At 35.6% G+C, this 26,706-nt stretch overlaps 1 protein-coding gene across 2 annotated transcripts in view; it reads right to left on the bottom strand.

Annotated features, from left to right (window-relative positions):
• Nucleotides 1-26,706, bottom strand: part of SLC7A11 (solute carrier family 7 member 11) — a 979,966-nt gene that overhangs the window by 307,200 nt on the left and 646,060 nt on the right. For both annotated transcript variants that reach the window (XM_081540538.1, XM_081540539.1), the window contains exons 1-2: nucleotides 5,270-5,626; nucleotides 1,619-1,745 (exon numbers count right to left, since the gene is read on the bottom strand). In XM_081540538.1, the coding sequence (XP_081396664.1) occupies nucleotides 1,619-1,745; nucleotides 5,270-5,546 (404 nt within the window). In that variant the 5' untranslated portion in view covers nucleotides 5,547-5,626. Of the gene's footprint in view, nucleotides 1-1,618; nucleotides 1,746-5,269 lie in introns of those variants that run through there.

Consider the following 26,706-nt stretch of genomic DNA (forward strand, 5'->3'; position numbering starts at 1 on the left):
AAATAAGTATTGTACTCATTTGAAAACTGAGTATATCTTATTCAAACTATTAGGGTTGGCCAAAAAAATCTGTTAGGGATTTCCCATGCCGACTTAGTGGAAAAACCTGAATGAACATTTTGGCCAACTCAATATAACTTACTGAAAGATTGAATGATTATTAATCTTTCAACTCCTATTCAAAAATAATTTAATATAGGACAATCAGCGCATTTAATATATGACAATAAGTAGTGTAAGAGTTACAAAAAGTGAGCGACCTGATTTTATATGCTTGAAATGCTCGCAGTTTTAAAAGGGAAACAGAGCACAGATTCCTAAAATATTCAGTAAGAATATAAGCCAGCATGTTCAATGGCAAATGAGAAGCAGAAACTGCATTTTTTTTTTCAGAAGAATTAAGAGAGGAAAGAAATACTATCAACTAGGGTGAACAGGAAATTAACTGTGGAAAGGATAGAACTTAAGTTGACCTTTGAAGAGTAATCTTCATATTATCAGAAAAGAGTGGAAGGCACCTCCCAGGCAAATCCCAGAGTTTAGAAAAGGAACAAAATACTTCTTTATCATTATTTCATTATAACAAGTTTTAAATAATGCAAAATTGCTTAAAACGAGAACAGACTGAACAAAGATGCAAATACTATTCTAAGCGCTCTTTACTACAAAAGAGACTCCTAGGACTATAAAAATCAAGATTAGTGTTAAGTCAATACTTATTAGCTCTGCATTTACCACTTACCTCTAAATGATAGGATAAGAGCTCACAGGAGCTTTCAGCTGTGTAAGTCTGATAAGTTTACAGTAAGAGCAAGTTTCTTTAATTATTTCTGTTAAATTCTGCAGTCAGAATGTGCTAGTCACATTTCAGGGAAGCAGTTTGCTTTAAGGGTAATCTGAAGTTCTCACGTGACATCATAAGTTTTCCACAAAATTGGAGGAAACTTGCTATTCAGAGTGACTTAGCATTATTTGGTTTGATTTTAAACCAAGGCAATCAGGAAGGGGAATGTATTCTTACAACAATATAATCAAAAAAGCTTTTTGCAACTGTAGTTCACTGATTTGTTTAATGTGAGGATATGAGTCATTTGTGACAAGTGTGTGTTTGTTTGTTTGTTTTGGTAGAATATAAAACTTGATGACATACTAAGTTGCTAGGAACAGAAGTTTCCTAGTCACGAAAACTGGGTAAACTTAAGATGGCTTAATGGTGTAATCCACAAGAAGGAAAACCCCAGTTCCTAGGAGAACATTTAATTTTGTCTAATTACAATTAATAATCAAACAAAAGGTCTGATTTATCATGGTAGATTTTGACAATTCATATTCTTTTCAGGTCAGCATCTTTCCTGAAAATGACATAGAGAATAGTTGAATATCAACAACAAGCAGATGTTTTGAAAGTTTGGCATGGTTAGAAAACTACTGCCAGTGTAAAATGGATTAAAAACATTGAGAAAGGTATTTCATCCCAGATTTTATGCCATGAAGGAGACATATATTTATCACATAGTCATGCATATTTCTAATTATTTAAAAATAATCAAAGTGATTCAAAAATGGGATAATGAATAGGTTTATTTTTCCTTAATCTTTTTTCTATCTAGGCTCTTACCGTATAATGAGCAGTTCTACCCAAACTCGCACAAAAGCTGGTAATGGGCCAAAGACTTCTAGAATATATGTGTAATGACCACCAGATTTTTTTATACTTGTTCCCAGTTCAGCGTAGGACAAGGCTCCTGCGAAATAATTATGATAAAAAGGCACAAAGTTAAAATATTACCAAGTCATCCAGCAGTAGAATGGACACATCAATGTTTCATGAGATGATACTACATCCTCTGATTTGAATGACACCTTTCTGCAAAATAAACAATACTCATCAAACTCCTTAGAACCCCCAAACTCCTCTTGTAACTTCCTCATGCTTGAACTCTCGTTCATTTTGTTCAAGGTCATTTTACTTGAAATGGTAAAGACAAACTTCTAAAACAACATAATATTATTAAGAATTTTAATCTCAAGAGAAAGTAGATGCCAATAATAATAATCCATTTTTAAAGAACATAATTTCACATCCAGACAAAGAATTATATCAAATTGGCCTCATTATATTGAGCATCCTTTTAATAAATGATGTTTTTGTGACACATAAAAATAAATAAAATTCCTCTCTTCTCCTGAAAAGTATGGACTCGAGGTTTTGGAAGGCTTCATTTAATTTGTAGGATATGTTTTGTTTATCAACAAAATTCATTTGACTCAGATATTCTATTTTTAGGAAAGTTTCTTACAGATGTATTTCAGAGTATCATTCCTAGGTGACTGAAATAAAAGTTTTGAAAAAGAGATGCTGTAACATTTACGAACATGGAGATAAAATTAACTACCAACAATTTTTAACATTTAGCAATAAAATTCACAAAGACTTGAGCAGATTATGTAATCTCCCCAAACCTCAGTTTCATTCTCTAAGAAATAAAGATTTTAATTCTCACCTCATAAGGGGATTGTGTGTATAAACATGAAAATGAATGCCAAGGTCAGTAACAGGCCTGACACACAGAAAGCACCTCATGAAATACAGCTTTACCTACTACTGTGAGCAACTTATTTTATATATAATGAAAAGTATATCTTGACATTATGTGAAAAGTTCTACCCATACTACTAAGTACTCAAATGTAAGACATAATTTCTGCCTGAGCTACTCTGGAGACCAAAAGTGTGAGAAATCATTACTAATCAGTAGAGCTTCATTTACAACATAAATGTAATTTGGATATTCAGCAAAATCTTAGTGTTGCTTATCCTATTTCCAAAACTAGCACTGTATCAGAGTCAGCTGGGAACAATTTTTTAATTAAAATAAAAAATACAAGCACTAAGGCCATACCCCAGACCTACTCTCTGATCAAGAGAGGCCAGACTCTTCAACAGAGGCATCAAAGAAAATCTATTATTTTAAAATTAGCACAGCTAATTTTAAAGTAACTTAGTCTACAGATGGATAGTTGGGAATCACCAATACAGTTTGTCCATTTGAAACTAACTATAACTAGTTGCAGTTCATTCTCTATTGGAAACCAGTTGCCATGTTGGTAGGCTGTACAGAAAATCATCCAATAGTAAGTGTTATTGGAAAGTGTCTTAAGAACCTCAGAATTTATCTCCAGAGAATCAATACCTAGACCTGTGTATTCTTTGGTTAAACTCCAGGATGGTTGCCCCAGGTTTAAATTGAGTTCTGGGGAAGTGAAATTTTCATTTAAAAGTTTCAAGCTCCATAACCATATTAGTCAGATGAAAACAGTTCAAACTAGGATGTAAGAACCGATGTATTAAACCTGGCTTTAAACAAAATTGTAAACACAATATACACATTCTATACTCTTAGTTCCAGAGTTTTAAGACAAAGAATTTTTTTTCTTATATTTGCTTTGCTTCCTGTTAAGAAGGTACTCCTGTCAAAAGTTCCTAGTAGCTCAAGTGACCAGTGTAACACAAACATCGATAAATAGATTAGTATAGGAGCATATTCCCTGTGATTAGTAATCAAAGAATACCAACTCAAGTGTAAACTTAGCTAGTCTCATTAGCTTATTTTTAACCGCTTGAGATGACACACTTATGCAGAAGCATATTTTCTTAGTACAAGTCAACATCACTTTAACTAGTTAATGCTCAGAGCCACCCATTTTATCATATCTGAATAACCTTTTACAGTGTACAAAAATGTAATCACATAGTGGGAGCTGCATGCACACAGTATAAAAAATCCAGGAAACTGGTTATGGTTTCTCCTATTAGACAATGATTTATTCTGAATATACCAAGTGTTGGAGAAGATTAAAGGCTGAGGGTACAACAAAATCATTTAAGAAGATCAATAATTAGGTTTCTCTTTGTCTATAAATGTGTATGCCACACCATATGAATACCATAAACCCTATGTAAACACATAAATGTAATTCCTCTGTTGATATTTCTATACTAAGTTTTTATTTCAACAAGTTTTGTTTAAAATACTTTCTTCCTAATCATGAAAATTTGAGTTCTCTAGATAAATGCTCAAACCAATGCATGAAAATACTACCAAGACCTTCAGGATAAACAGGTTGGTCCATGTAGGACCAAGAGTTAGTACTTGGTCCTAGAGAGTTAGGACAGAGTTAATACCTTTAAAGAGCAGTATCTTTTGGAATAAAAAAGCACTATTTGCCAGAGAAGAGCAAATATATCTTAGACATTTTCCCCATAGTATAAATACAATTTAATTTTCTTGACCATTCACCAGTTTTTAACACCTTTTACAGCTAACCCAAGAAGCATTCCAGTCATATGCCCACCTCATGAGGGGACATTTATTACCTCTTTATTATTAATTATCACATCAATAAAAGAGATCTAGGTTTTGAATAAAAGTTAATAATCACATTTCTTCTACCAGTTCTACCAGTTCTGTTGAGACTAACTGCAGACAGGTGGACCAATGACCTGTGTCTCCAAAGACCAAGTGAACTGTAAACGAAGAAAACAGAGCTGGGCCAACATAGGAAACTAATATCCAATTCCAATTTTACAATTTATATTGCAAAAATCTATGGGTACTGGGGAGAGATGAAAAGTATAAAAAAATGTGAAATATGCTCACACCCTTGCAATAATCCCAGTTACAAAAGGAGCTGAATTATGGGCCATCACACTTCAATCCACATTCAAGGACTTTTGAAAGAAGACTAGGAACTGACAAGCACATGAAGTTAAAACAATTAAAAGGGAAAAGACTGCCATCCATTTGTTTTGCCAATAAAAAGTCAGTAAAACTTCTGCTGAGCACTCAGGTCTGTGTCTAAATAGGCCACACCGGGTTTCACTTCACAGGTGTTTCATTCAGCTTGCCAGCTGCCAAGACACCCCAAACATACCTTAACTGAGCACAAGTGCCGGGTACAGAAAGTTCACCTGTATTTTACTGGGTCATCAAAGTTAGCATCAACGTTCAATGCCAAAGGGAAAAGTCAGAAAAGAGAGTGCCTTGGTCAGGAAAAGAGAACATAGACTATAGGATGCAATTTCAGGGAACTCAGCATTCTGCCAACAGTGAACAGTGTGCTTAGATAGTTTGCATACATCCCCTAAAAGCAGAAAATCTGGGGTAGCCTTTGCCATTCATTCCCTGGTTTGAAATCTCCCTCTGCTCTCCCAGACAGCACAGTGCTCAACCCCACAGACACACCCCCAGAGAAGCAGGAACACTCACCAAACAGTGACAGGACCCCACAGACTGTCCAGACCACCAGGGACAAGCCCACGCTGCCTGTGTTCTGGAGCACGCCCTTAGGAGAGATGAAGATGCCTGCTCCGATGATGGTGCCAATGATGATGGAGATTCCTCTCAACAGAGTGATTTTCTTCTTCAGCACAACTTTCTCCTGCCCAGGTGGCTCCTTGCCGCCCAGGGCCGGCAGCCTCCCATTAACACTGCCCTGCAGGTAAGCCCCACTGGAGATGGTGGACACCACAGGCTTTCTGACCATGGTAGTGACCAGCAGGGGGAAAAAAGGAAATGGAAAAAAAATGTTTTTAATTCCAAACTTTCAACTGTGGTGTCTCTTGGGGTGACTGACCGATCTGATCTCTTCCTCTTTGCTTTCAGGTTCGTACTCAGTGATATTGTGCTCCCAGGTAAAAGATCTAAGGTGTATTTTCACCTTCCACGATCTAATTACGCCTCAGAAACACCTGTGTGTTAGTTCATGGTGTTCTGGTTCGTTCACCTCCCCGACCACCTCTGCTGCTGCGGCTGCGGCTGCCGCCCTATCACTACAGACCAGATCAGCTTCCTCATGGGCTGGTATTTAAGCGCCTGCCTGTCACACCAACTTACTCCAGCTAGATGATGATGCAAATTCTCCAGGTTTGCATCAGCCACATGAGAAAGCTCCAGCATTACTCAGCTCTTTTTTTTTTTTTTAACACGAGCAGCAAGTTGCTCAACTGACCAAAGCTTTCAAAAAACAAAGCACACACTTAAAAGGGATTTTAACCAATCCAGAAGTAGTAAATTCAGAACAGACCTTCCCAGAGATTTCAAGCAACTCCTCGTGAAAGCTCTTTACACGAGAAGAAAATTAAAAATGAAACAGGAAACGATCACTAGGTCGTAAGGAGTTTCTTTGTTCTTTAATGTACATATGAAATAGTTTACACCAACCTTTTAATCACAGAGCATAACCCAAAGCTGCACTGTTTATAAAAACAAAATTTAGTTTTCATAATGCTTCCTGCTTACTTAAATTTCTTTTTATTTTGGGTTTCCTAGCAACACAGTCAAATCTAATATTTACAGAGCTAGAAGGATTCTGTATAGCTGCTGTCACACACAAAACAACTGTGAACTTTAATTAACACTAAAGATAAAAACTATTTCTTACTACCAACAATACACCAGTACTTAAAATTACCACCTGAGTACGACTACTTCAAAAATTAGTGACTCCAGAAAACAGTCACTTTTGATTCCTATTAGTGCTAGGTGACCTCCTAGACTAAGTATTCATAGAAGATATACCCTTCATTTGCATGTTATTCCAACAAATTACCAAAAATATCTAATTTCAAAATTAACCAACATTTACAATGATATAAAAACATGCGTATAACAAAAGCTTGAAAACAGATACACAGGATAAAATTGAGAAAGTATTCACATTATGTACGATTTTTGTCTAATGTGTACAGGCTATTGTTACATTTTGATTATAAATTTTAAATATATTAGAAATATAATCCAAAATTAAAATGTTTAGTTTGAAATAGTAAGAAAAGCAAACATGTTTAAACCCTATTAACTTTCTTAATCAAGTGTTCATAAAACAAATACCAAAAGAAATCTCAGCTACCACTTTTGGCTGTGGTCATAGGTGGTTGTGGATTTTAGTGAGAAGAACTAGGTATCATCACCCTGAATCTACGTTTACAAACACTACTAACTATGTTTCTGAACATCTGAGGAAAATCAACAGACAGCAAACGTGTGTGTGAGAGGTGTCAATGGGGATGAGGAGGTAAGCCAGGATGACACAAGAAAGAAGCAGCCACTTAAAAGTGGAGATCAGACAATTTTCTGTTATGTTGGCACCGAGCAAATTACACCACATCAATGCAAGTAACTGAGGCTACATCATTTCCCTTTTGTATAATCTACCTAAACCCAAATAATTTGCTTTGAGTATACCAAGTTAGGGTTTTTATCAAGCCAAAATAAACACTTTTCCACGCTGCATGTTTTTCAAAAAATAAAAATGGTTAGTTTTCCTCATTTAATCTTGTTGAAATGCCAAAAAAAGAAATAAAAGGGAAAAAGAAGAAGCTAAAGGAAAATTCTTCCTCTATTTCTCTTCCTCTTCCTACATGTCCTTCAATCACACAATTCTCCTGATTCATGTACATAATGAAGAGAGGAGAGGCCTTTGTTTTCCAAAAAGGGGAAACAGATTAGCTCTGAAGAAATATGAGTTAAAAGTAGAATATTACAATCTCAGGGAACAGTTTCCCATCTCTAACTAACATATAGCCCCAGTTTATTTTTAAATTTTGTGCTAAATGACTGAGCTAATAAATTGACAGTAAGGCTGCACTGAGACAGAAGTTTAAGATAGTCTAAAGGAGGAAAAATATTCTCTTAAGAATAAATAGCATTCCCCTCCAAGCAATGGGGAAAAAAGTTGTTGCAGAAAAGTTGTTGAAGGTAGACTAACAGCCAAAAGGATTGGACTATCATATAAATAGTCACATTCCAAAACTCTGCAAAGCTCCAAATAGTTACCAAAGACACCAGTATACCTCATCCAATCACACGGAAATCTGCAGGAAATGTTAGTTTACAGAAATGTTGAGTTATTTTCAGGGTTACCTTAGAAATCAATAGTCCTAAACTTATAAATTAAAAAATTATTTGGTCTTCAAATATGTGTGTACCATAAAAATTAGTTATAAGCAAATGTATTTATAGTCTCCCTCTGCATTAGGCCTTATTTTAAGCATTGGGAGACTGCTGCTGCTAAGTCGCTTCAGTCGTGTCCGACTCTGTGTGACCGCATAGACGGCAGCCCACCAGGCTCCCCCGTCCCTGGGATTCTCCAGGCAAGAACACTGGAGTGGGTTGCCATTTCCTTCTCCAATGCATGAAAGGAAAAGTGCAAGTGAAGTTGCTCAGTCATGTCCGACTCGTTGTGACCCCATGGACTGCAGCCTACCAGGCTCTGCCATCCATGGGATTTTCCAGGCAGGAGTACTGGAGTGTTTCACCATTGCCTTTTCTAACTGGGAGACTATTCTAGCGTTATTTACAAATATTAATTTAGTGCACAAAGAATAGCCTCCACAGCAGTGTTACAGTAGCCAAGACATGGAAGCAACCGAAAGGTCCCTTGACAGAGGAATAGATAAAGAAGATATGGTGTATGGTGTGTGTATGTGTGTGTATATATATATATGTGTGTGTGTGTATGTATATATATATATATATATATATATATATATATATATATAATGGAATATTACTCAGCCGTCAAAAAGAATTAAATACTGAATTGCTGCAATATGGATGGACCCAGAGAGTGTCAAACTGAATGAAGTAAGTCAGACAGAGAAGGAGAAATATAGTATGGCATCTCTTATGTGTGGAATCTAAAAAGAAATGATACAAATGAACTTACTTATAAAACAGAAAGAGACACACAGACTGAGAGAAGGAATTTATGGTTGCCAGAGGCAAAGGATAAAGGGAAGGGATAGTTAGGGAGTTTGAGATGGACATGTACACACTGCTATATTTAAAATGGATAACCAACGAGGACCTACGGTATAGCACAGGAAACTCTGCTCTATGTTATGTGGCAGACTGGATATGTGGGGAGTTTGGGGGAGAATGGATACATGTATATGTATGGCTGAGTTCCTTCACTGTTCACATGAAACTATCACACATTGTTAATCAGCTATACCCCAATACAAAGTAAAAAGTTAAAATAAAAAAAAAAGATCCAAATAGATGAAAGAGCACAGAATTAGGTATTGTGGGACAGAAAAGAAATGAATCTACAAAAACCTCAAACACTTTTACTATAATTTAAAGGAATTTTTCTATCTTCAAACTGCCTGGTAGAGCCATAAAAGTATTTATGCTCCCTGACTCCCTCCCAAGAAAATAATACAAGACAACCTATAGTCCAAGTGATGTTTACTGCAGCATTGTTTACAATCACAAATATTTTTAAAACAAACTAAATATCCAATTACTAGAAGTTACATGAACTATGAATTATAATACAGGTCATTGAAGTTTACAAAGATTATGTGGAATAAAAAGCTATTAAATGAAAACAACATTTTTTGACACAGTAATTAAAACATTAAAATTACGTCTGCATAGTGACAAGAACTAGAAGGTAAAACTCAGTTTGACTTGTCAGGGTGTTAGGGTGACTTGTCAGGGTGTTAGGGTGACTGAATCCTTGTCATTTGGCTTCTTCTCTTTCATTTTCATTTCCATAAATGCTGTTCATGCAAAATTTTTAATTGCTTTTTTAAAAACGAATCTAGCTACTGACAATCTATTTTATCTTAGATCCTATTTTACCCTCCGTAAAATAGGGATAAAAATAATATTTAAAAATAGATGTAATATGTCATTGTAGCTTCCCTTTTCTGGTGATAACTTCTGTCCCATGATTATTAATATGGGCATATAATGAATGACCTGGCCAAAAATAATCATCTCCCCAGCTGCATGGTATAGAAGGAATATGGCCTGAGCTAGGATATTTCTAAACAGATGAGGTTTATTTTTTCTCATCTGTTGGAAGTTGTAAAGATATGACCCCAGAACAACTGGTGGCCCTGACCCCTGCCATGTTGAGAAAACCCTCATGAAATAAGAGAAGAAACAGAGAAGAGGTATACTTAGAAAGTCTCAGTATCATCAAGCCCTCTTTTACTTCCTAAGTAACCCAGATTGGCTGTGGATCCCAAAAATCTTCCTTTAATTCTATAAAGCTATCATTAAAATGGGATTTAAAGTTCTTTGATTACTACTACTACTACTAAGTCGCTTCAGTCGTGTCCGACTCCGTGCGACCCCATAGACGGAAGCCCACCAGGCTCCGCCGTCCCTGGGATTCTCCAGGCAAGATACTGGAGTGGGTTGCCATTTCCTTCTACAGTGCATGAAAGTGAAAAGTGAAAGTGAAGTCGCTCAGTCGTGTCTGACTCTTAGCGACCCCATGGACTGTAGCCTACCAGGCTCCTCCATCCATGGGATTTTCCAGGCAAGAGTGCTGGAGTGGGGTGCCATTGCCTTCTAGTATCTACTAAAGTTAAACATATAGATACCCTTTGACCAATAAATCCACTCCTATGAATTTGCCTGTCCAATAACAATGCAGGACATTCATGTACCAAAATACATGGATGAGAATATTCATAGTAGCTTTACTTGCAATAGCCAGTACTGAAAATAATGCATATATACATAAACAGTAGAATGGACAGAGGCATCACTGTATTTGTTCTGTGAAATATTACAAGATAATGAAAAACAATGGACAATATAGCTATGTACAGCAATATTGATAGCTATTACACAGTGTTAGAAGACAGATGCAAAACATACATACTGTATGATTTAATTTACATAAAATTTAAAAACAAGTAACTTGTACTGTGTGAAAACTCTGATGCTATCTTTGGGGATAAGTGGATTTAAGTGGGGGAAGGGGGCACAGAGGCAGTTCTAGCATCCTGTGTGCAATTTAACAACCTGGTAAATACCTATGTCTTTTAACTGGGTTGCATACTTATATTTTTATACTTTTCTGTATGCATGTTAAAATTCAATTTTTTAAAAACAAGTATTTTAGTTGAAAATTCGTGGCATTCTCTCAAAAATAGATCAAACACACAAATAAGCAACATCATAGAAAATCCGAAGATTATGATTAACAAATTTAAGATGGTCATTCTATAGAGAACTTCCTATTCACCAAATGAACAAAAGAGAGATTATTTTAGAGCATATAGAAAGCATTATCCAAAATGTCATGTCTAAGACACAACTGAAACCCCAATAAAGTTTCAAAAAATTACACACAAGCTACACACTCTTACTATTATGCAATACAATTAGAAATTAGTAACAATTATAAAATGTAAGACAATAAATCTTGCATGTCTGTAAATTAAAAATCATACGATCAACTTGTTTTTAGGTTAAAGAATGAGAGAAAAAATATTCAGAAAATAATTAAAATTGTATAATAATAAAAAGTATATGTTCGAATTTTAAGACTCAGTGAAAAGCTACTTAAAGGAAAATTGAAAGCTATAAATGACATTAATAAGAAAATAAGGAAATTTTAGAGCAAAGTAGCTAAATATTTAACACAAAATTTTGGATAACTAAAAAATTCAGGAGTAAGAAAAAGTAAGAATAAAAGCACAATAGAAAACATTTCTAATAGCAAACTGTAATTATTGCCAAGATTAATATATAAAAGTTTGACAAATTGAACAAAAACTTAGGAAATTAATTAAATGTAAAATTAAAAATAGAAAATATCTTAGCAAGATGGAGAAAGTTTTTAAATAACAAAGAAATACAATGAAAACAACTATGTGCCAGTAATATAAAAACCTACAGTAAATGGACATCTTTATGGAAAACAGATAGATACTGAAATGGCAGTAGACAAAAAGAGAAAAATTAAACAGAAAAATCGAATAACCATTTAAGGTGATAATCAAGAATATCCTTAATGCAAAAACAAAAACATAAACTAAGCTTCATTTGCTTTACAGACATGCGTGCATGTTTATTCCCTCAGTCATTTCAGACTCTTTGCAACCCCATAGACTGTAGCCCACCAGACTCCTCTGTCCATGGGATTCTCCAGGCAACAATACTGTAGTGGGTTGCCATTTCTTCCTCTAGGGAATCTTCCAGATCCAGGGATTGAAACTGTGTCTCCTGCATTGGCAGGTGGATTCTTTATCACTGAGCCTGGAATCACAGGAATCTGATTTACAGAGGAGGCATACCAAATTTTTATGAACTAAAAAAGTGTTTTTAGTTCTTATTTATTGTATAACTTATTTATGAATTTAGTAAGCTATTCAAGAGAATGAAAAAAAGAATAACTATCCAACTCATTTTTGTGAGTCTAGTGTAGTAATCGGCAAACTTCTGTAAAAAGCCGGGTAGTAAGTATTTAGGCTTTAAGGCCACACATAGTCTTTGTCCAGTATTCTTCATGTGTGTATGCATTTGTGTTTTCCAACACTTGAAAAATGTAAAAATTATTCTTTGCTTTTGTGCAGTTTACCAACCCTTGGTCTAGTAGTACTTTGATTGCAAATAGGATAAAGTAATGCAAACTCACTGAGCTAACTATGACAGCTGATTCTGTAAATAATGTTTTATTGAAGCACTGGCGTGCCCACTTATTTGTAGATTGTATTTGGCTGCTTGGACAGTATCACAGCAGAGGTGAATAACTGCAACAGAGACTGAATAACTCACAAAGCAGAAAATGTTTACCATCTTACTCTTTGCAGAAAGTTTGATGACGCTGGCCTAGGCTATCATAAAGGCCTAAGGGAATATACAAAAATTTTGACGACCCTGGCCTAAGGGAACTGCTAATTCATTTCTTCTTTGATTTTCTCTCTTACTGATAACTCTTTTTGCACATTCATAGTTTGCTAGTCCTATAACATAGATATGCTTCAGACTTAGGGCATTTGCAAATGCTGTTCCCTCTGCCTGACATTCTATTCCCTTAATATTTACAGGTCTCATTCTCACCTCCTGTACAAACTTTTATCACAAATAATCATTTTATTTCAGTTAGTTTTATTCATTTTCTCTGTACCTCATTAGATTGTGAGCTCCCTCATCTTGGACTGAATTTTTATTTCTGTATCATGAATGCCTACCCTATAATGTATTATAGACTAATAAGTATTGGATATATATTTGACAATTATTAATTCCCTGAAATATAAATAATATAATTCTATAGCTCTACAGGGAAAGAAAAAGGAGTGGATTGAGAGAAGAAAGGACTAGCCAAAAAGCCACATCATTAGCTTTCATAGCAAAAAGTTGATATATAACATACAAAGCAATAATAACTGTATTATAAATATAAATAATATTTTATAATTTATATTTTATTTATATTATATATAAATTTATAATATAATATGTTCTATATAAATAATCTACATTTATATAAATATAAATTTTTATATTTTATAATTATATTAAAAAATAACTGTATTATAACAGGATATGCATATTATTTAGATATATAAACACAAAGAATAGGAGAAAATCAGGCTCTAGGGAATGTTTTGTGTTTGGGGAGCAAGAAAAAGGGTAGGGGAAGAATGAAAAGGGATATTACAAAACAGGGACATCTGTTCCTGTTATAAACTTGTAGAATAACCTGACTTTTCAAACTATCCTATTTTTGATTAAAATAAAACTAAAAAAAAAGTAAAATCACCAACTCAATGGACATGAGTTTGAATAAGCTCCGGGAGATGGTGAAGGACAGGGAAGCCTGGCATGCTGTAGTCTATGGGGTTGCAGAGTGGGACACAACTGAGCGACTGAACAACAATAATAGCTAAATTCAGATAAAATAGCATAAAAACAGGAAGTGATCAAAATTTCTAATACCTTTTTATTTGAGCATTAGGAAGGCAGATATATTAATCAATTTAGATTATATAGGCATGTATTCCTGTGAATTACTTAAAAGTAATTATAAAAAGGGAAGGAAAGAAGGAACAAATGAGGGAAGGATAAAAAGAAGAAAAAGACATGATCCATGACTTCCAAATCAAAAGAAAGGAAAAAGAAAAGAGCAAAACCTCAATTATCCCAAACTATAATTAGGAAAGAAGGGGTAAAAGGGCAAAGTATGGGCAAGCTAAATAAAATGAACAAAACTATATTATAAAAATATATCCAAATATATGAGTAATATCAATAAATTTAAAAGGATTAAAAGCATATGTTAAAAGACAATGATTTAGACTGAATTATACGGTAAAGCATCTGCCTACAATGCAGGAGACCCGGGTTCAATCCCTGGGTTGGGAAGATCTCCTGGAGAAGGAAATGGCAATCCACTCCAGTATTCTTGCCTGGAAAATCCCATGGACAGAGGAACCTGGTAGGCTACAGTCCATGGGATCCCAAAGAGTCGGACACGACTAAGTGACTTCACATAAAAAATGAAGATACAGTTAGGTTCTATTTACAAAGAGCATATGAAAGTAAAACAAAATAACTGTAAGATGAAAAATTATTATGGATGAAGTCATTTTGAAAATAAGACATTTATGTACCTAAAATATAGACACAAAATAAGTGAAGCAATTATGATCAAATTACAAGGAAAATTTCATACACAATTGTCCTTGGCAATATCAACACTGTTAATATTTGTTGAATCAATAAAAAATGTTTTATCAATTGCAGGCAATTACTGATGTTCTATCAAATTTCCTTATATCACTGTTTTTGTTTCTGTACCCATTTCCTGACCTGTTATTCTGGTTTATAAAGGCATAGCTGTGACTGTCCTCAGAGGACTGCCCGTGGACTAATGGAGTCATTTCTTAGGTTCATAGAATGGAAAGTACCTCAAAGTTTACATCCTTTAACAGATATCAGTCAATGACCCACTAATCTGATTACATGAAAGTCCAAAATCCTTGCCTTGAGTTGAGAAATTTTCTAAGGTATAATTTACCCTCAAGAGTTCTTCCTGAAGAATCAAACTGAAACTTTACCTGAAAAATTGTATAACAAAAGTTGCATATTCGCTGTCTTCTTTCTCTTCCTTGATCTGCTTTCTGTATTCCTTAACTAGCTTTCATGAAAATATTTCTTTATCAATCGCTTACATATGATTCTTCATCTCACAATGTTTCCCTATAGAATCTAAACTAAGATGATTGATATATTGAAAGTAGTCCAGAATGTAAATTCTGAAAAAAGTGCTAGTGGGGTTTACTCACTCATCTGTCAAATGGCAGTAAGGACCCCATCACTAATGGCAATTAGAGCATTCATAGCCCATTTCAGGCTTTTATATTGCAATTACTAAGACTCTTGCCTAAGGTTAAATGGAGGGTGGGGGAAATCTGCCATTGGAAAGGAATGCACTGCCCTGTGCAAGCTCTTTGGTATTTGAGAACATGAGAAGCATTTCTCAATGTCAAGAGTAAGTAAAAGAAAAATATTTTGTTACTATTATTTAATAGTATCTATGAGGTATGATCACAGCATTTAGACAAGAAAAATAAGTATTTAAAATAAAAAACAGAGGACAAAAATTCTATTTTATGATAAATTACCTGGAAAAAAACAAAACATTGAGGATTGAGATGGTTGGATGGCATCACCGACTCGATGGACATGAGTTTGAGCAAAATCTGGGAGATGGTGATGGACAGGGAAGACTGGTGTGCTGCAGTCAATGGGGTCACAAAGAGTCAGACATAACTGAGTGACTGAACTGAACTGAATAATAAAGAAACAATCAAAAAAATCCACAATAGGAGAAAATCTATTTAGCAATTAAATTTTCAAAACCTCAATGTAATAAAACAAGGGAGTAGGGGGAGTATTCTATATTGCAGTGCATGTGTGCTAGTTGTGTCTGACTCTTGGCAACCCTGTGGACCATAGCCCACCAGGCTCCTCTGTCCATGGGATTCTCCAGGCAAGAATACTGGAGTGGGTTGCCATGCCCTCCTCCAAGGGATCTTCTTGAGCCAGGGATCGAACCCGCATCTTCTACTTCTCTTACATTGGCAGGCAGGTTCTTTACCACCAGTGCCACCTGGGAAGCCCATTCTTTGTTAGAAGAAACTAAAGAGACATAATGCAGTTTATAAAACTTAATTGGAATGCAGATTTTTAAAAAAAGAATAATAAAAAAATTTATTTGGGAAATCTGGGGATATTTAAATACAAGTTGTATTTTGGATGATATAGGAAACTTTTGTGAATTTTCTTAAGCCTAATAATAAAATTGTGATGCATAAAAAAATATTTTTCAGCAATAGGTATGAAATATGTATGTCATGATGTATGCAAATTTCCAAATTGTTCACCAAAATATGTATAATGACAGATGAATCAAGTCAGTAAAATATTAACATCATATCATAGTCTGTAGTTATAAAAGTTTCAAAACATCCATGCCTGTCAAATTTGAAATGGTTTAATAATTATCCAAATATGCTCTTTAAAAAACTTTAAGTATATGTTAATATAGATAGATTTATAAAATATTATATAATATATATGATGTGATATATATGGAATATAATATGAAATATATGAAGGACAATAATTATGGGTATACATGTGACTGCATAACATCTCTGCAAGGTAATTGAGCAGACGGGGTCAGAATAGGAGAGAAATTTTCACTATATAGTTTAGTGCTATTTGATACTACTGTGAATTAATATTTTAATAACCACAACAAAAACTATAACAGAACAATTGGAGAAAGTTCCAAAAAATGTAGGAAAAAGAGGGTAATTAGGTAATAATAAAAATAGAAATAAATAAAATAAGAAACAACAAAAGCAACATATGTTTCTACGAAAAGCTATCATTAAGCATACTTTTGGCAAGACGGATCAAGGTAAAAAGACATGGCAGATGTTAATCCTTGTAAAAGAAAAATAGGGCTCATATGCACCAACAAAATACAGGTTTAGAACTATGCTAAAGTAGTACAAATTCAAGACAGTTTATTTCAAAAAATGTATTAAATAAGCCATCTTTTTAAAAAACATATATTACCACAATGATTTAATGGTAAACAGAAATTTCGAATTCTTCAATAGCAACTAATCAGCATTTTAAAAATCATGTATAACAAATGCACAAAAAGCATACTGGTATTTATGTAGGAAAGATCCATAAACAATCAAAGAACACATAATTCACATCTTAAGCAAACTATCACCCAAAGTAATAAAAGAAACAACTCCAAATTCTTTAATTATATTATCAATGTATTACACTTACATAATTATTAAATAATAGTTCATAGGGATCATCAGGCTATCTCAGTAATATAAAGTAATTACCTTGTTTTATTTTTCATAACTGGTGATATAGAAATAGAATATTTCCTAAGACCTAGTACCTAGCATGAAGTATTCCCTCAATAACATATGTAAAATTATAAAAATACCAAAAAAATAAAGTATTTATAAATTGATCACATTAAGTTGACACCTTTCTGAACATTAAAAGTCACCATAAACATAGAAATAGGCCTTATCTGAAAGATAATATTATTTCAAAAAGAGAAACACAAAGTTTAGAATATGTATTTGCAAATCTATGAGAAAAGGTAAACAATCCAAGGCAGAAAGGACTTAATCAAACTATTTCAGATAAGAAAACCCAATTGGCAGAAAACATAAGAATGTGTACCTCATTAGGTACACAACCACTTTATTGAAAAGTGGTAGTAATAAATTTTACTGGAAGCCAGCATCACTTTGGAAAATCAAATGAGGTTTATGTACCAAAAGTACAGAGAAGGCAGCAAGTGCATTCAAGTCTATACCTCAGAGTTCTTAACTATATTCTGTGGCATAGACAGAGGTTCAAGTTCACCAGGTATCAGTTCAGTTGCTCAGTTGTGTCCGAGTCTTTGCAATGGTATGGACTGCAGCATGCCAGGCTTCCCAGTCCATCACCAAATTCCAGAGCTTGCTCAAACTCACGTCCATCGAGTTGGTGATGCCATCCAACCATTTCATCCTCTGTCGTCCCCTTTTTCTCCTGCCTTCAATCTTTCCCAGCATCAGGGTCTTTTCCAATGAGTCCATTCTTCAGATCAGTTGGCCAAAGTATTGGAGCTTCATCTTTAGCATCAGTCTTTCCAATGAATATTCAGGGTTGATTTCCTTTAAGATGGGCAGGTTTGATCTCCTTGTGGTCCAAGGAATTCTCAAGAGTCTTTTCCAGCACCACAGTTTAAAAGAATCAATTCTTCAGTGCTCAGCTTCTTTATGGTCCAACTCACACTTCTATACATGACTACTGGGAAAACCATAGCTTTGACTAGACGGAACTTTGTCAGCAAAGTGATGTCTCTGCTTTTTAATATGCTGTCTAGATTTGTCATGCTTTTGAATGGTGTTGTTGGAGAAGACTCTTGAGAGTCCCTTGGACTGCAAGGAGATCCAACCAGTCCATCCTAAAGGAGATCAGTCCTGGTTGTTCATTGGAAGGACTGCTGTTGAAGCTGAAACCAATACTTTGGCCACCTCACGCGAAGAGTTAACTCATTGGAAAAGACCCTGATGCTGGGATGGATTGGAGGCAGGAGGAGAAGGGGACAGCAGAGGATGAGATGGCTGGATGGCATCACCAACTCGATGGACATGAGTTTGGGTAAACTCCGGGTGTTGGTGATGGACAGGGAGGCCTGGCATGCTGCGATTCATGGGGTCGTAAAGAGTCGGACACGACTGAGTGACTGAACTGAACTGACTGAGGTTTGTCATAGCTTTTCTTCCAAGGAGCAAGAGTCCTTTATTGTCATGGCTGCAGTCACCATCTGCAGTGAGTTTGGAGCCCAAGAAAATGAAATCTGTCACTGTTTCCATTGTTTCCCCACCTGTTTGCCATGAAGTGACCGGACTTCACCATCTATGGACCGTTCACCAGCTATTGACCATGACATATGAATGAGATGAGTGAGGTCCCCTGGCTTTCTGTTAGCGTGACAACTACTCTCCAGATCTGGCCTGATATAATAATCCTGGGGCAATTCTGTATGTAAACTAATCTGAGTAAGTGCCTGGACCACCTCCCCAGGGCCAGGTTTAACTCACCCATTTAAGGAGTGTACAACCCACCATTTGACAACTTTCTGTATGTATTCCTCCTAGACATGAAACAACTTTCTTATCCAGCCTCATAAGCCTTCCTGGGGTCAACATAGTCTCATCCAAGACAGAATTAAAAGAAAAACACACTCTTCTCAAATACACATAGAACAGTTACCACGGTTGACATACAGTAAAACCATAATACAAATCTCACACCTTTTCTGAGAAAATGTATACCCATTATGTTTTCTGACCATAACACAATTAAGTTAGAAGTTAAAAATAAGAAAATGAAAATACATGTTAAAAAGAAACTTTGATCAAAAAATGAATGGTAAGAAATTCAAAAATTCTTAGAGATGAATAAAAATAAAAGCATTATTTATCTAAATTTGTGAAGAATAGTTAAGGCCTTTCTAGGAGGGGAATGTATAGCCTTAACTACTCACTTTAGAAGAGAAGAATGAATAAAAACTAAAGAGTAAATGTCCCAAATAAGAAATTAGAAACAAACAATAAGCCCAAAGAAAGTTAAAAAAAGAAAATAATTTAAAAAATGAAATAAAAGAATAAAGAGGTCAATAAACTCTAAGTTGGATATTTGAAAGATGACAAATAAAAGTAATCCTCTGGTAATACGGATGGATGAAACAGATGCAGAATGCACACATAATTTTATGAATGATAAAGGAAACATAATTCTAATGATGCAATTGAAATTTAAAAAAGGTAGTAAGCAAGCATCATCAGCAACTTTATTTAAATTGAAAACATACATGAAATGGAAAAATTCTTAATAGAAAGTTAACCTAACATAGCTAATCTGTGAAGACACAGAACACCTGAATTGCAATATAACTATTAAAGAAATTGAAGAGTTGTAGAATGTTAACAGTAACACAGATGGTTTCTCAGATGAATCTTACCAAAACTTCTAAAAAGTAGTACAGTTGGAAATTGCTTACCCTAAAACCCACCAATTCTACTCATAGCAATTTAACTAAGAGAAAGATTTACACATCCACAAGAACAACCAGAAAGCAAAAAATTACAAACAACCCAAATTCCCTTCTGCGGCAGAATTATTATGTTTTATCCACACAATGGAGTGTGAAAATTAAGAAACTGTAAGTTGCATGCAACAACATGGCTCAATCTTGCATAATGTGAACTAAAATAAAGCCCCAAAACCATTCAATAGGATACTCTTTTCATGAAGTTTAAAAGCAAGCAAAAGCAAACACACACACACTATTCCTAAGTGGCAAGGAAATGATAAACATTTTAAAATTCAGGGTTATGGAATCTATATGAGAGTTCATATGTGTTCATGACATTATTTATAAACAAAGAGACTGGTAAATAAAAATATGGCTATGCATGGACTAGTAATGGTTTTGCATCTTGAACCTAGGAATATAATGAATATAACACTTGAAATCCTAAAGGAAATAAAAGTAGTAATTGTACCTTCCAGTCTCCTGGTAACAAATCTTAACCAGCTGTTTTACAACAGGAAATGAAAGAAAAATTAACATTTCACCCCTCTCAGCTTGACAAATATTAAGATGGATAGCACCAACATTTGGTGAGGATATGAGGAAAAATCAAAATATTGATCTGAGAGTATAAATTTATGCAACAATTTTAGAGAGCAATTTAGAAATATCTAGAGAAGGTAAAGTTGCACTTGCCTTATGAGTTATGAATTTCACTTCCAGAAATCTGTCTTAAGGAAATTCCCATTCAAGTGCTCAAAGGAGACAAGCACAGGATCTCACATTGCAACATGTTTATAATGGCAAAAATGTGGAAACCTCTTAATCATTTGTCATAGAGGAGTAGATAAACTGTTTATTTCCTATAAAATGTGATACACTTGGTAAAATACATGAACCAAATTTGCAAGTATTAACATCTCAAAAACATAAGATTAACTGAAAAAAAGCAAGTTGCAGCAGGATACACACAGTATGATTCCATTTATATAAAGCTTAAAAGTACACAATACAATTCTGCATAGCATTTATGAATCCATTCTATCTGTAGTGAAAGAACAAAAAACACATAGGGATTTAACCAACTCCAGAAGAGTGGTTACTATTGCAGAGAAAAGAGAGGTGAAGAGTTACAGGAATGAGGATTTGCTGGGACTGTTAATGTTTTATTTCTTTCAAATAAAACAAAAATGTGAGCTCCAGACAACATGGCAAAATAACCTCTGTTAAGTTCAAATTGTGCACGCTGTGTTTGTTATATTATTTTCCAAGTTTTCTGTGTGTTTGAATGATTTCATCAATATAATGTAATGGAACTATATGACAAAAATCTGACATTTCAAAGTTCATGTAAAATCCCAGTTAAGAACCATCATCTCCAGGAAGAATTCACAACACACACCAGTAAGGGAATTACTGGAATCTTTGGTATGGTAGGATGTGTCTAGTCTTGCTTGTAACTATTTTACTCAACTAAGTGTAAATTGTGACTCAAAAGAGATCTGGGGAAGAGTACTTAGCCTCCTATTAACATACATTTTTTATCAGTCATCAGGGAATGTCTGAAAGCACTGTTTTGTAACAGATGGTTGAGGTTATATTAAACCTAAACAAACTAAAATCATTCATAAATGAGCAATTTCAAAACACCTAGAGTAATTAAGATCTTCAGCTTTCTGCACTGTGGTTTTTTGGGAAAATCTGTGAACCACAGACAAAATATTCAGAAGCAACAAAGGATATAAATTGTAAGTATAAATATAGATATAAATATGTACAATTTAAATATCATGATTCTTATGATATTTCCATTTCAGCAACTCAAGTTATAAATGAGTCACATTCTTTGATTTCAATCATGACATTGAGTCATCACAATACAGGTATAGTCAAGTCTCAACTTGGATTTCCACTCTTTGTTCTTTTAAGAAGCAGGAAATCTTATAATCTCTGAAAAGGATACACCCTTTACCACCTCTGACAACATAACTACAACATGATTTATGTCAGTGTTCAGTAGATTCATTTGTTAGAGGCCCTGTACTTCATATCAGGAATAAGCTATTAAAGAAATTTTCCAAGTAGTAGTTACAAATTAAATCATTGCTGTATGGAAGGGAGGGTGAAATCTTTTTCTCTCAGTTCAGTCGCTCAGTCGTGTCTGACTCATTGCGACCTCATGGACTGCAGCACGCCAGGCTTCCCTGTCCATCGCCAACTGCTGGAGTTTACTCAAACTCATGTCCATAGAGTCAGTGATGCCATCCAACCATCTCATTCTCTGTCGTTCCCTTCTTCTCCTGCTTTCAATCTTTCCCAGCATAAGGGTCTTTTCCAATGAGTCAGTTCTTCGCATAAGATGGCCAAAGTATTGGAGTTTCAGCTTCAGCATCAGTCTTTCCAATGATAATCAGGACTGATCTCCTTAGGATGGACTGGTTGGATCTCCTTGCAGTCCAAGGGACTCTCTAGCGTCTACTCCAACACCACAGTTTAAAAGCGTCAATTCTTCAGTGCTCAGCTTTCTTTATAGTCCAACTCTCACATCCATACATGACTACTGGAAAAACCATAGCTTTGACTAGACATTTTATTCACACATTTTATCTGTTAAACAAAACAAGTAATAAACTGTGAATTCAAACCTAGTTAATTCAGCCATAAGTTATATGAAAATCTCACTGTGAAATTCAGGGCCAAAATTCACCAAAATAATTTCTAGAAAATGTCTAACTCACTTTAGCAGGTGTCACAAAGAACTATAAATAAATTGCAAAATCAAAAACTAGTAATGTAAAATTATTTCACTGAAATTAGATTATTTTAAAATTTGCTTAGTTAGTAAGTATTTGAATTAGTTTTGTAAGCAAATTCTCTTTCCACTTGAACGTCCTGCAAAAGCATATAAATGTTATGTGAAGTTGTATAACCAAGCATACACAGCTCTTAGATGAGAACAAGCACTTTGGAAGAACCAACTCAATCCATTGACCTCTTCAATGTATGCTTTTCCCGTGTGCATCTGTCAATTGACCCCTTCCTTCAGCAAACATCTGATGAATATTTAATCATGTGCCTGGCATTACACAAAGTGAAAATATTTAGTACGCTAATAAAAACAATAATAGTGATAATAATAATGTGTGTTATATATTGATACCTGGCACTGAATAAGCACTTTACCATCCCTGCCTTCATGAAGTTTATAGTTTAGCAGGGCAGAAGCAGCTAATAAGTTTATTTTAATTAGAATAATTGGTAAGAAAGGATTCTATGGGAGTCTAAGAGACAGGGAAATGGTCTGAAAGTCAGGGATAACGTCCACGAGAAAGCACAGGAACATCCTTGATTTCCACCAACCACCCCTCCTTATTTTGTCCCAGTTGTCCAATACTGCTTTTCTCTGAAAACCAGTGCTGTGCTCCACAGACCTTACTCAGGCTTTTCCTATTGCTTACGCCTTTCTCTCCCATGTCCTGACCTGCCCTTGCAATAAACTCATACTTGGCCTCCATCTCCATAGTTAGGCTAATATCCTTTATCCCACTGAATATGCAAAGGCTCACATGAGCACACATGAGCAGTTACTTCCTTGCATCAAATAAGCAAAACCAAAGAGAATGCAGGAATTACTGACAGCAAGCTACCTTTTCCCAAAATTCTTCCCTCATTTCTACTTTGCAATCCATTCTCTTTCATTTCAAAGGAAAAAAATGAGAGCAAGAAGGCAGGAAGGAAGAAAGAATAAAAGAAGAGGAAAAAAGGACAGAAAGAAAAAAGGTGGAGAGAAGAATGAAAGCAGGAGGAGAGAAGAACATCCAACAGAAAGTTCATGATCAATTTTGAAAACATTGGAGAATCCTGACATGCCTTTTTTCCTCTCTCCCTTATTTCTTCCTCCTCTCCCTTTCATTTTTCTCCTTGTATTCCTTTCTATCTCCTTTGGCCATCAATACACATAAATGCACAAATTGCATAACTTACACCACGAGATAAATATGCTCAGAGTTCCTTCCTACATGCAGATAACACTGTAATGCACTAGTGGTGGTGGTGGTTTAGTCACTAAGTTATGTCCCACTCTGGCAACCCCATGAACTGCAACCTGCCAGGCTCCTCTGTCCATGAGATTCTCCAGAGAGGAGACTGGAGTGGGTTGCCATCTCCTTCTCCAGGGTAATGCAATTATAAGTCCCTGGAAACAGCGCTGCATAGTATTGAGTTCACCTTCCTGATCTGGAGACTTCTGCATGATAATCCTCCTTCCAGAGAGAATGCCAACTGTTAGAAAGTTGCTAGTTACCTCTTACCTACTTTCATCTTCTCTCTCATTCGCAGACTGCCTAGAGCTTCCCTGGTAGTTCAGTTGGTAAAGAATCCACCTGCAATGTGGGAGACCTGGGTTCGATCCCTGGGTTGGGAAGATCCCCTGGACAGAGCATGGCAACCCACTCCAGTATTCTTGCCTGGAAATTCCCGTGGACAAAGAGGCCTGGTGGGCCACAGTCCATGCGGTTACGAAGAGTTGGACACTACTGAGCGGCTAAGCACAGCACAGGGAAACTCAAGCCATAGCAATTGGTTTGCCTTTGTTGCCTTTGCCTCACTCCTAGTCCAGTCTATACTTAACACCAAGAGACATCATTCCACAAACCAAACAGCCATCACAGCCTTGGTCTCGAGAATGCATTTGCTTCACCAAAGAGGAATTCTTTCCTAGTTTTTAAACTAACAGGTTCTTTTTCTCCCTATTATTTTGAAAATATAATTGTGACTAAAAACGCAAGATAAAGCAAAAGCAAGCAGAACAAATCAATCTCAAAAGAATAATACTGAAAGGTAAAATATGCTCTAGCAAGTATGTTTACAAATTCTGGCTAGTGCCTTATAGAAGCAGCACTACATTGAAGCAATTATAATGGAATTCTCTCCAACAAATACAAGTTTTATTCACCTTGTATCCATATATGTATACACATATATACATATACAGACTATGTATCCAACAGTCTCTAAAATAGGAAGAAAAAGTCTCATATGTGGCATAACACACTGTGAGGAGAAACAAAGAATTTAGTCTATGGTGAGCAGTCAAGTAGTAAGAGAAACCTCAGAAATACAGGCACAGTGATTGTTACTGAGTTCAAGCTTGCACTGCTCACACAAGATAGGCCAATTAATCAAGAGACGAATTGTTGGGGCAAGAAATAGCAAATTTATTTGGAAAGTCAGCAGACTGCGGAGATGGTGGACCAGTATCCCAAAGAACCACCTTGCCTGGAGTTGGGTGCTAATTTCTTTTCCAGAACAAAGATGAGGAGGTGAGAGGTAAAGTAAAAAGGTGATAAATTGTGACAATTTCCTATTTCCAACCAGACACCAGAGGGAAGAGGGTAATTTATTCTTTCCTGAAGCCATTCATGGGTGGGCCAGGTCAGGATGCTTCCCAAGCTAAATAAAGGTGTTTTAGCTTAGCATTTAGAGAAGGAAATGGCACCCCACTCCAGTACTCTTGCCTGGAAAATCCCATGGAAGGAGGAGCCTGGTAGGCTGCAGTCCATGGGGTTGCAAAGAGTCGGACACAGCTGAGTGAGTTCACTTTCACCTTTCACTTTCATGCATTGGAGAAGGAAATGGCAGCCCACTCCAGTGTTCTTGCCTGGAGAATCCCAGGGATGGGGGAGCCTGGTGGGCTGCCATCTATGGGGTCGCACAGAGTCGGACACGACTGAAGCGACTTAGCAGCAGCAGCAGCAGCTTAACACTCAGGTACGGGAAGCACAGGCTTCCCAGAGACAGGCTAATATGTATACTTTAAACTATAGGCAACATCCCTTTAGTGATTAACTTACAGCAAAAGTAATAGAACACAAAGGTAAATGTAAAAGAAACAGATTCAATGTGGTGTCAGATTTGTCCTTCCCTACTACATTATGACCACATAGGTTATGCAAGTCTGTGTGTGTGTGTGTGTGTGGTAGGGAGGTGTTGATTGAAAAAGAAATGACAACCACACAACACACAGCAAGGTGGTCCATTTGTTCTGCTTTCCCTTGAAACTCTGAGCTGATCAATCTGTCAAGTTAATGAGCAAACTGCAACATAGCAATCTGTCCCATCCAAGTCTGCCGATGATCAACCACCACACTTGTGAAAGAACCAAAGAGGAAAGCCAGGATACAGCTAACCAAAAACATACATCACATCCTGGAAAAGTGTCAGTGAATCTGGAACAAACACTTTTAACACAAAGTAAAGGAAAAAATATCAAGACTTGATAGGTGTTCAGAAGAAAGCTGAAAAGGTAGGGGGAGGATGATAAATGAAGCTGATGCAGAGAGAGTGTGTTGAAAATTTTGAAGTAATGCAGGTGGTTATGCTGTGCTTGGGGATTACAGACCCCAATACAGGATGATTTACAATAACTTAAATTTGCAAAGCTCTAAGTTGGAAGTGAGTTTTTAATTTGGCAAAGAAGTCTTTTCCTTCCATGAACATCAAGTCAGAATGCATCCATTTCAGTTAAATAGCCAACTGCAAAATTCAATGCATTTGTCATAACTAGTATTTGACCACATTTTTGTGGTTTCGACTTCTTAACGAGAATGGTAGGAAATTCTACCAATTATAGCACTGAAGTTTGTATGTTTAATATGCCAATGAAGTAAGGTTCAGACTGTACCTACTAGTGTCACGTATCATTTCTTAGCAAACTGAGTCAAAACTGGTTTGCATATTAAGAAAAGGA

The sequence above is a fragment of the Giraffa tippelskirchi genome, chromosome 11 (genome assembly GCF_054371585.1).
Source record: "Giraffa tippelskirchi isolate mGirTip1 chromosome 11, T2T-mGirTip1v1.2.pri, whole genome shotgun sequence".
Classification (NCBI taxonomy): domain Eukaryota; kingdom Metazoa; phylum Chordata; class Mammalia; order Artiodactyla; family Giraffidae; genus Giraffa; species Giraffa tippelskirchi.